At 35.7% G+C, this 12,406-nt stretch overlaps 1 protein-coding gene across 1 annotated transcript; it reads left to right on the top strand.

The window, feature by feature from the left end:
• Positions 1–4,583: 4,583 nt before the first annotated feature.
• LOC114295221 (Nucleotide-sugar transporter family protein) lies at positions 4,584–6,697 on the top strand. The gene is made up of 2 exons (XM_028239427.2): positions 4,584–6,377; positions 6,458–6,697. The coding sequence occupies exon 1, from the start codon at positions 5,255–5,257 to the stop codon at positions 6,332–6,334; it is 1,080 nt and encodes a 359-aa protein (XP_028095228.1). The 5' UTR covers positions 4,584–5,254; the 3' UTR covers positions 6,335–6,377; positions 6,458–6,697.
• Positions 6,698–12,406: the final 5,709 nt, after the last annotated feature.

Below are 12,406 nucleotides of genomic sequence, written 5' to 3'. Positions count from 1 at the left end.
TTAATCTGTAAGGATTTTTCAACCTTTGCTGGCACGCTCGCATTTATAATATTTTCCTTCGTAGGAAAAATAAGACAACAATTTTTGGCACGCCCGGTGGGACAGCCAAGTGTAAGAAATGACAAACTATTTGGATTTCGCCATTCAAACTTGTCAATATGAAATATATTGGCGTGAAAGAAAAACTTTGGATCTTCAAGAAGAGATCCATTTTCTTGATGAAATAAACTTTCATCCCTTACAATATTATTTGGTGAAAGAAAAAAGACGCCATTTAATTGGAGAAATTCATCAACTTGATATGAAAATTCGCCAATGGAATGATGAGTTATCAACTCTCACTACCAAGTCTTTAACTGAGGCTTTAATGGCCGGAATTGGTGAATTTTTTCAGAATTTTTCCATGGTTAAAAATAGCAAAAGCAAAGAGTTGATTTCATCAATGGCTCGGGGGGTTCAAGAGTCCGTTTTAAAAGAGCCAAATTATGAAATTAACATAACGAAAGAGCATGTTCTTGAGCCAAATTTGGCTAAGAAGGATGTTCCATGTATGACTCAGGAGGTCCAAAAACCAAATTTTAGAGAGTCAAATCATGAAAATAACATATTTATGGGTGATTTTCATAAGCCATTAATGGCTAACATGGAAAAACAACCCACTTTGCCAAATAATTATGAAAACCTATTCGGCAAAAGTCATGTTTTTAAAACAAACATGGTCAAGAATAATGAATAAGCCACTGTTCATGAATTCAAAATTTTTGACATTTTTCAAAATGTCAAAAAGTATGAATTTTCATGGTCACACTATACCATGATTTTTGGTGTTCAAAATCCTTTTTGGATTTGTGGTTCACATCAAAATATAATTTTGATGATGTGGCTAATAAAATTAACAAATTGTTCTTATGAGTTCGAAGCACTAAGAACAAGGAATGACCATTTAAAATGCATGAATTTGGCCAGAAAAAGCCTGTGCATTTAAATAAATGGTTGAGAATTGCTTATCTTTTCAAATTGATGGCCAGTTGTTGGTATGTACACAATCAAAGCATCGAAGATACATTCGAAGCATCAAGAGTTGTTTCGAAGGTTGATTACTTCACCTTCGAAGCTGTATAAAGCTTTGAAGATACATTCGAAACATCAAGAGTTATTTCGAAGGTTGATTACTTCACCTTCGAAACTGTATAAAGCTTTGAAAACTTTTGAAATGTGTACATCTCTTCAAATATATGTAAAATGACAATTAATTAGTTGTCGAATAATGCCTGTTTTTGGCATGATAAGTTGGTTCAAAGAACAACAGTTTTGGTGTCTTCGAAGAATTAATAACTGGTTCGAAGCACAAAATTAATATTTTCATTAATTATGTATGAACCAGAACATACAAAATGTGAATAACTACAATGTTGGCCAAAAGCTGCTTCGAAGGCTCTTTTGCCATAATTTTGTAAGCTCCGAAGCACTCCATCTTGCATTAACAGCTTCGAAGAAACAATAATAATGGTTGTGAACCTTCGAAACTTTGCCGAGTATTTCTAAGGATGTAATTTGTTCTTTGTCGGCACTTTCAACCTTCGAAAGATGATTTTGGTCCTTTGTACCACCTTTAAAGCTTGTTACTAGTCCGTAATAGCTAACATTCGAGACATCTAGTCATAATTTCATACTCATTCGAAACACTTCATTGGTGCTATTATATCATTCGAAGCACTTTGTTGATATTATTCAAAGCATTTTATTGCTTAGATTAGTCATGTGCTTGGTTCGGCCCTTCAAAAATTCAAAGTAAACATCATTTTTAAGGGCCGCGGAGGGTAATGTTGGCACCATAAATCTGTAATTTTTTGCAGGACACGTGACATCCTCTTATTCATTTGGAAGTTAAAAGAAGTTATAGAGATGATGGAGAATATGAAGGACAAAGTGGATGAGTGAAAGAACAAAGTGGATGAGTGGAAGGACACATGGCAAGACAAGAATAAAGATGGAAGAAATGGGTAGTTACTAAGTAGTTATTGCTGTATTTTTTCCTCTATAAATAGCCATTAATGGCTACATTGTAAAAGGATCCAGAACTTAAATCAAAGACACTCGATTTCAATATTTCTTGTCATTTTCCTTATCTTAGGAATAGTTTAACATAGATTTATATTTCGAAGCATTTATTTTCAGCATTTCTATTTCGATGCATTTTATGCACTTCCTTTTCGAAGCATAGGAGTAAAGGTAAGTAATTATTACTTTGATTGTTCACTCAATCGTCTTTCTCCGTTCCTCATTTTTCTTTTAATTTTTCTTTTCTCTACACTTTGGCAATTTTGAAGTCCTCTTTGTTGAGGCAAAAGAACCGTCAACGCAATCGCTTGATAATTGGCTTGAATTTAATCTGTAAGGATTTTTCAATCCTTACTGGCACGCTCGCATTTATAATATTTTCTTTCGTAGGAAAAATAAGCCAACAGTCGCCAATTGTCTGTTTTTTGGTCGCCAAAGCCATTCTGCGACAAAAAATTTTGGTCGCTACATTTGTGGCCAAAAGCCTGTCGGGGAAGGTTTTGCCGACTAAAAAGCCTTTGGTCGGCAAAAAGCTACTCTTTAGCGACCAAAATTTTGGTCGCCAATATTCAATTATATTTCTTTAAAATCATACATTCACCGACCAATGTTGTAGTCACCAATAGTTAATGAATCGCCGACCAAAATCTTTAATCGCCAAAAGCTACCAAACGGCGACCAACATTTTTAGTCATCAAAAGGTTCATCCGTGAAAAAAAATAATTCATTGTTAAGCTTTGCATCCACTCTTATAAAGACTCGAACCACTGACCTCCCACAACATAAGTCTTATGCACCACACACTTCCCACTACGCCAACGTAACATCACATGATTATATATGTAATATATATTATTTATATATATATGTAATATACATAATTATTTTTATTAACATCATTTATGTGAAAATAAATTATTTAGTAGCAAAATAAAAATAAAAATAAAAATTTAACTTTTAGTGACCAAAATAATTTTGGTCGGCGAAGAGACTTTCGCGCTAAAAAAGACCACTTTTCGCTATTAAATTTGTTTTTAGTCGCCAATTGTACACTTTTCGGCTACTAAATTTTTTTTAGTCGCCAAAAAACTTTCTTTTGGCTACTAAAAAATGTTTTAGTCGGTAAAACCCACATAATTGGCGACCAAACTTAGAATTAGTCGCCAATTGTGGACTTTTTGGCTACTAAATTTTTTTTAGTCTGTAAAACCCACATAATTGGCGACCAAACTTAGAATTAGTCGCCAATTGTGGACTTTTTGGCTACTAAATTTTTTTAGTCGGCAAAAACTGTACTTTTGGCTACTAAAAATGTTTTAGTCGATAAAACCCACATAATTGGCGACCAAAATTATAATTAGTCGGCAATTGTTGACTTTTTGGCTACTAAATTTTTTTAGTCGGCGAAAACTATACTTTTGGCTACTAAAAATGTTTTAGTCGCTAAAACCCACATAATTGGCGACCAAACTTATTTTTAGTCGCCAATTGTGGACTTTTAGCTACTAAATTTGTTTAGTCGCCATAAAGCTTCACAATTGGCTACTAATTCTTTTTTAGTCGCTGAAAGCTATACTTTCATCGACTAAATTCTTTTTAGACGAGAAATTTGATCGTTGAATGTGTTTTTTCTTGTAGTGCTAGAATTAAAGTTTCCACTTGAGGGAGACCAAATTAAGAAAAATATATTTTCACCATTTAATTAAATCTTTATATTGTCAAGAATATCCTTATATTGTCAACAAATATTTTCAATCAGATAAAATATATAAGATTATGACTAATGTTAACAAAGTATCTTGCGATACGAATTTTTAATTAAGTTGTATTTAATACCTTGATTTTGATAAGTTTTCAATTTTAGCTACTTATTAAATTGATAAGTCAAGAAAATAATACCTATTTTTCACATGTTTTTACTTTCAATAATATTAGAAATTCCTAAAAAAATTATTAAAAATCATTCTCAATATTGGCATGAGTTGTATAAAAATTTTAGGATAAATTATAAATACACTAATGAAATTTGCTTAAAATATGAATTGCCCCTGTGATTTTAAAAATTGAATTCCTTCCCTTGAAATTTTTAATTTCATAACAAATGATTATTTTTATCAATAAATCATTAAGTCAATAGACCGTTTTTACCTTCGTTTGGCATGAGGCTTTTTTTTAAGTTGGAGGCTAATTTAGCCACAAAAAGAAAAAAATAGATTAAGATAAAATGTCACATATAAATCATAATTATTTCATTTTTTTTCTCTCACAAAAATAAAAAAAGTCAAAAAACTCAACTCAAACGAATTTTTTTGCTCCAAGCTAAAATAGCTAAAAAATTAAAAAAATTAACCCACTTACCAAACGAGACCTTCACATATTTCAATTAATAATTCAATTAATTTTATTATTATATAGGAGAAAAGTTTAAAATTTTATTTTTTCAATTAATTATGTTAAATACAAAATTCTTGCAAGAAGATATTTATAATTTTGTAAATTACATAGGATAATTCGTGTTTTAAGTAAATTTTAAAAAAATATATTTATAATTTTTCCAAATCACATAGCATTTTTGTTTTATTTTACCATTATTTATTCCAAGTATCATTTTTTTTTCCCCTGTAAATTCTCCCAAAACAAAATAAAAACAAAAGAAAAAAAAAATTCACAAAAAAAATGAATAAAACTTAAGACTCCCAGTGGGGTACTGGGTCACTCCTGATTGGCCAAAAAAAACAAATTTTTTTTTTTCTTTAATTTCAGCCACTGACAGAGCGCTATGTGACGCTGGGGTCACTGGGATGCCCCAGCTGGGGTTCTGAATCACAGCCGAAAAAAAATAGCCTAGAATTTAGAGAATGTGAAACAGTGATCTGTAATTGGTCACTCTCCGATTCCTTAGACCACAGCCACAGTCCAATACCCATACTCTCCCCCTCGCTTCACCAGGAATCTAATCTAATCATTTGTATTTCCCTTTTTTTCATCCAACGGCCCATATCCACTCCTCCCTCCCAAATCTGAACATCCACCGTCCGATTAGATCTACACAACCCAAGTCATAATCTCCCCAACTTCGCAAAGCTTGTCACAGTCACTCCCCCCAGATCTAACCCATCTCTCTCTCTCTCTACTGATACATACATATACAGTGCCAATATATAGAGAGAGAGAGAGAAGATCGAGTCTGCCCATGGTGGAGGCACAGTCATGGACCACTCGCAGGGGCAGCAACCCGAGGCTGGAATCGTCTGCGGCCGACCAAGTCCTCGACATTCCGGTCACTCCCACCGGTGACCTACGCAATAACAACAACAACAACAACAACACCGCCATTGGATCGATTCTCTCTCCCAACGTATTAACGGCTGTGATCATCGCCTCATGGTATCTCTCCAACATCGGAGTCCTCCTCCTGAACAAGTACCTCCTCAGCATCTACGGCTACCGTTACCCGATCTTCCTCACCATGCTGCACATGCTATCTTGCGCCATCTACAGCTACGCGGCGATTAATTGGCTGGAGATCGTCCCTTTCCAGCAAATCCTCTCCCGCCGCCAGTTCTTCAAAATCTTCGCTCTCTCCGCCATCTTCTGCTTCTCCGTCGTCTGCGGCAACACCTCCCTCCGCTACCTCCCCGTCTCCTTCAACCAAGCCATCGGCGCCACCACCCCCTTCTTCACCGCCATCTTCGCTTTCCTCATCACTTGCAAGCACGAGTCCCCCCATGTCTACTTCGCTCTCTTACCCGTTGTCCTCGGCATCGTCCTCGCCAGCAATAGCGAGCCATTGTTTCACCTCTTCGGTTTCCTCGTCTGTATCGGCTCCACCGCTGGTCGAGCCCTTAAATCGGTGGTTCAGGGCCTTCTCTTGACCTCCGATGCTGAGAAATTGCATTCTATGAATTTGCTTCTATATATGGCTCCAATGGCGGCGTTGATTTTGCTTCCGTTTACGCTTTATGTTGAAGGGAATGTGCTTGCGATTACGGTGGAGAAAGCGAGGAATGACTCGTTTGTTGTGTTTTTGTTGATTGGGAATGCGACGGTGGCGTATTTGGTCAATTTGACGAATTTTTTGGTGACGAAGCATACGAGTGCGCTGACGTTGCAGGTTTTGGGGAATGCCAAGGCGGCGGTGGCGGCGGTGGTGTCGGTGTTGATATTTAGGAATCCGGTGACGGTGATGGGGATGACGGGGTTCGGAGTCACGATTATGGGGGTGGTGCTGTACAGCGAAGCGAAGAAGAGATCGAAAGTCACAGCTCATTGACAGACTGGTGTAATTTGATTGATGATTCCAGACAAGATTACGGGTGCGATTCTTTTTCTCTTTAATTCGATGCTCTTTTTTTTATTTATTTATTTTTAAAATCTAGTTTTTATTTTGATAAAGGTCTTAATTGAGGGAAAGAAAGATAATTGGAATCAAAAGTGAAACAATTGGACCATTCGATTGTATAGGATGATGATGGAATTATGTTTTTTTTTTTTTTTTTTTTTAAATGTAATTGTTTTTGGTTGGGGGTGGTTTAAGAGAGTAAAAATTCTCTCTTTTTAAGTTTTCCCAGTGTGTAACTTTATTATTGTTTGTTGCAAATTTTGAACACAAAGAAAAGACTGATTCTTCTTCAAATGTTATTTTTGGTGCTGTTTTTGTGGGGAGTGAATCATATCCCCCACTTTCATATTGTCAAAACTTATTCCCTGGTACCTCTGTTGTCATGCAATTACATTGTTATTGCAGCATGTGTGTCCATGTGTATAATTGCCATTCTTTATATTCAAATGGAATATTTTTTTTTAGCTTGTTTGTTTCAGGTTGATTTTATGCTTGGGTGTTCTCCAAGTTAGGAACCATATTAAGTCAAAAGTACTAAGATTTTGGCTTGTGATTGGACCACACTTTACCCTATGGTTCAAATATAAGTAGACCGCCCATGTGATTATGGAGAGAGTAGACGGTGACATTGGGGGCTGGGAAGGGAAGAGGGAGCAGCGGCGGTGGTTGTCGGGAAGGGGAGATGGGGTGGCTGGAGGTGGTAGGAAGGAAGGAAGGAAGTAGTCTTAGGGATGGCAATAGGGCAAGTTTGGAAAATGTTTGTAGTGCCCTGTCTCAGCCCAAGGATAAATCGGGGTTTGTAACTTTAAAACTGGTAATGCACTTATTAGAGATAATATAATATATTACCAATAATGATTTATAATTAATAAAGACATTTATCAGAGATAATATTGTATATTATCCAGAATGATTTATAATTAATAAGAGTTGAAAGATGATAAATAAATAAAAATGTAAGTATAATATTTTAGTGCTTTTTAATCTTCAATATGCTAGTTAGGGTTCAAGTTAAGGTTTTAGTAGGAATGGCAACGGGGCGGGGCGGGGCCGGGGATTACCCTCCCCGTTCCCGATCCCCGATTGTGAAAATCTCCCCGGCCCCGGCCCCGGCCCCGGCCCCGATCCCCGATCCCCGACGGGGAACCTACCACCCTCCCCATCCCCGCCCCTACCAGGGATCGGGTTTCCCCGACCCCGAAAATTCCCCGCCCCCAAATCTGTTTCAACACCCCCATCATCAACAACAACAACAAGAGAATCATCATCATTAACAACATCAACCGAATCATCAACACCAACATCAACATATCAACAAAAATATCAACAGATTATAAACAAAAAATAAAAAAAATGGACAGATAGATACACAAACAGATTAAAAAATGGACACAACACAAACAGATCTGAGATCTATGTCACAGAGAGAGAGAGAGAGGACGAGAGAAAGAGAGAGATCTGTATCACAAACAGATTTGAGATCTGCCTCCGATGCCGACGCTTCCCCCTGTACACGATCGGACTGCTTCCTCCGACGTCGACTGCCTCCGACGCCGATTGTCCCTTCGTTATCGCCTCCGACGCCGACTGTCCCTTCGATCTACTGAAAGAGAGAGAGGGAGGATAGAATAGAGAGAGACGAAGTGGAGAGAGAGAGGGGGTCGGGGACTCGGGGAAAGAGAGAACGATAGAGTTAAGAGAGAGAGAGTAGAGTCAGAAATAGAGAGTGAGATCACATATATTATATATATATATATATATGCATATAAATTATAATTAAAGGGTTTATTATATAAATACATATAAAGGGTATAAAAGTAATTTCACTTCGGGGAAATTCGGGGATGGGGACGGGGGCGGGGACGGGGATCGGGCCGGGCCGGGGATCAAACACTGATCACCGTCCCCGGCCCGTGATAGATCGGGTATTGATTTTCAAATACCGTCACCTCCCCGTCGGGGGTATTTTTCGGAGAAAAACTGCTTAAATCGGGGTCGGGGTCGGGATCGGGGATCCCCGTCGGGCTGGTTTCAAATTGTCATCCCTAGGTTTTAGGGTTATTCTTTTTAGGACCATTACTAGAAAACATTAATACCTAAGGCATAATTTGGGAAGTTAATTTTGGTGGGTTAGGGGTTAAAATAGCCACAAAAAACAAAATAGGCTATTTTAGCCACAAAAAACAAAACGTCAAATCCAACTCATAATTATTATACTCCTCTCTCACAAAAAAAAAGTTAAAAAAGTCAAAAAGTCAAAAAACTCTTCCCAAACTATGTTTTTTAGCCCCAGGCTAAAATAGTCAAAAAGCCAAAAAACTAAAAAGCCAACCCACTTCCCAAACGAAAGCTAAATAAAAATATATATAATATATTAGCTGTCAAATTAACAAGACTATCTCCATATCACATTTTAGAGTTTATGGCACACCACATTCTTATTCACGCTTCTTGTACTAGAACAATACGTATTTTAGGTAACATAATTTTAGGATTTTGAGGGGGAGGATGAATACATAATGGCTAATGTGATCATTTGTCTTTTTTTCAAATAAAAAGAAGAAAAAATGGAGCTACAAATTACGCGTGTTATTACTTTCTGTCTATGTAGGCGGAAAATCTATTAGTTGAGAATTAGTCCAAAAATCACGGGAAATGGTCCACCCATATTTAAACCAAAGGGTAAATCCTCAAACCAGAAGAGAGTAAAATGTATATGAATTTCGCCTATGATTGGATTGAATAGGTACATTATTCATTTGTCTCTATTTTACTTTCTGTTAGCTCAAATCCTCTCCACCATAATATTTTTTTTAATTGAGAGTTGGCGCACTGTAGGGTAGAGAGTTTTTGGGACAGGAAAATATGGATCCCTGTTCCTTCTGTTATGTTTGGCTGCGCATTTAAATTTTGATTGTTCTAATATAGTTAAAAATAGTGATCAAACTGTTTCCTGTTTATAAGATTCTGTAGAAAATGATGTGTGAAACACAACTGTGGCTGAACCTGAATTGCACTGTTATGTTGTGTTTGGTTGAGGGATTTGAGGAGGGATTTGGAAAGAGAAATGAAAAAGGTAGGTGAAATGTGAAAAAAATATGCCTACATTTCACATAGTTTCACATACCTTTTCCCTTTCCCTTTCCAAATCCCTCCCTAAATCACTTAACCAAACACAGCGTTAGGGATTTTCTTGATTGGGTTTTTAGATGATTTTGTTAGATTGCTTTGGAGAGAATTGTAAAGCACGTTAAGCTTTCCAATCTTTCATCTGGTTAGAAACTTGGTTGTCTGGTTTTAACTATTCAATTTCATCTTTGTAACACTAAAGTCTGTTTTCATTTTTTGTTTTTGTTTGTTTGGAAAATAGAGTTAAATAAATAGAAATTTGAACATATGGCGTGAATATGACGATGATACTTGACAACAAATAAGAGAAAAACACAAGTAGTGTTCCAACATCAAACCATAATTACCACGGACATAAACATGAACACAGACAATTTAAGTTTGACGCAAAGTCCAAACTTAAATATTAAAAAATAAAATGAAAAAGGTAATGAACTACTAGCCGGCAAATGCCTGCACTGCATAAGAACCGTACAGTGGCCAAATGTGAGCTACAAGTGACGACGGGACAAAGTTAAAATACATATTTCAGTTAAGTTTGTTCTCCTAGGCTGTCACTGAGAGCCACGAGAAGAACAGTGAAATTGGAATTCAAAAATTTACACCATGTTTACCTCCTTGGCCTCGTGTTGTTATAATTGGCATTGTTATTACAACAGCCTCAGATTTTTAATGAAGTTCTCTTACAACAGCATAAGAAGAAGAAGATACAGAAATCATATTACCACTTGCAGAGATGAACCAATCCCCCCATATATCCCTTGGCTGCCTTTAGAAACTTTCAAAAAAAAACAATAAAGTTCACCGACTGAGCAATGTAAAATGGTATGAAAATAGGTGTCAATAATCTTATTCAAAAGAATATATCCATAATACATGATGTGTAATTATTGGGTACTTTTGGAGCACCTAGTGGCATTGTTTATGTGGTGGCCAAAACCAATCACCAAAAGTTTGTTATAATTAATTTAATTTTTATTTAGTATATTATATATTTAGATTTTGTTTGTTGTTTTGTTTCTTATTGTAAGTTAGATGCAAGCATTTAATTTCAGTAATTATATAAGCCAAAAAGCCACTAGTTTAATATAATTTCACTATATTCCTTAAATGTTTTAATTCATATACAAAACCCTTTTCTTTTTTTGATAACTCGATAATCATCTCTCTTAAACTAAAATATATATTCTACCTTTGATTAGCTCCTTGTTTAGAAATTATCTGCATTACTTTAGTTTGCTTTAATATTCCTAAAAGAAAGATTGATATAATAATATCAAATTTAAGAATTTTATTGTATTTTTTTGAAATCTAAATGTAATTTCTCTAACCTTCCCTCCTACTATTACATTTTTGAATGAGATCATCTGTTATATGATTGAATAATTTAAATTTTACTTCTGAATATGTCCTTATTTGGTATTTGGCTAAAATAATCCAAAAGTTATTCTCACATCATTCTTTTTATTTTTTTATACGTCTTTTGATAAAAAAAAAATAAAAAATCATAAAATAAACAAATTCCAAACAAGCCCTTAATCATGATTTGACATAATCTACATAAGTTAAAAAGTCAAAATTATTAAAAAAGTCAAAAAATCTATATTATTTGGAGGAAGTTTGTGGGAGAAGCCTAGAGGGCAAAATTATTATTTTGTCCTTTGAATTCAACTATCCAAAAGTCAAAAAGTCAATAAGGGTAGAATGGTTATTTTGATTTTATTACAATATTTTATTATGTATATTTTCGTAAAAATTCAAAAAGTTATCCCAAACATTTTTTTTTTCCTTTACTTTTTTAGTCAAAAAGACAAAAATTGCACTTATGTAACGCATCCCAAACTTCAAATTCATGTTGCTTTGGGTTAAAAATTCAAAATAATAAATAAATAAATCTACTCCTATCCCACCCTTCTCCCGCCTTGTTTCTATTCGAGTCCGGATCCTTGGCGGCCCTCTTCTACGGCCCTTCCAGCAGCGCCCCAAAACGACGTCGTTTTGGGGTAAAATTTCAATTAAAAAAAAAAGACAGAATAGAGCAAATCAGAGAAGGAAGAAGAAGAAAGGCAGTTGTCGTCGCCCAATCATCCGTTACCTGTGTATTTTCATTGGGTCGAATAAACAACAAAGATGAATAGAACACAAAATTTCTTCAATAACAAATTATCAAAATCCCAAATCATCAACACTTTATAAACATATATAAGAAAAACCCACAAAATCAAACACAAAAAAAATAAAAATAAATAAATAAATAAATAATAAAAAATTTAAAAAACCCCCCAACCATCAGACTTCAACAAAGCCAAAAAGGACAAAAACCACAAATGCAAGCAAAAGTATGAACTGTACTTGACGAAACCACCGATCAGTAATCAAAAAAAAAGAACCCAGAATTTGAGCGAGCATCAAATTCACCTTCTTATCCAAATCTATCAAATACCCACAACACCAAATCATTCACCGTCCATTCATATCAATCAACCACCACAACCCACCTCCTCTACCACCGGCGCTGCCACCAAACCACAGTTCAACAGGAAAAACCCAGTAAAAAAACCCAATTTTTTAAAGAAAATTGGCCAACTGGTGGTTTAGTTTGGCAGTGGTGGAGGGCGACGAAACCGGGTTGGTTCTTCGACTGCTATTGCATATGTTTCAGAGATAGAATAAAGGAAAGAGTGTGTACTTATAGAATGGGGTGATTGGGCGACGACGGCGGCGGCTAGGGAGTGGAAGCGGCCAAACCCTAGATCTAGATCGAGATGGTGGAAAGAGACCGAGGGTCTGCCATTGCCTTCCTTCTTCTCCCTTCTTCCATATTCTCTACAAAAATTTAGAAATCCCCTACATATTGATTTATGATTATATATC

Source organism: Camellia sinensis, chromosome 13, assembly GCF_055761805.1.
Source record: "Camellia sinensis isolate YWXY chromosome 13, ASM5576180v1, whole genome shotgun sequence".
NCBI classification, from domain to species: Eukaryota; Viridiplantae; Streptophyta; class Magnoliopsida; order Ericales; family Theaceae; genus Camellia; species Camellia sinensis.
This window is presented reverse-complemented; position numbering and strand designations above follow the sequence as displayed.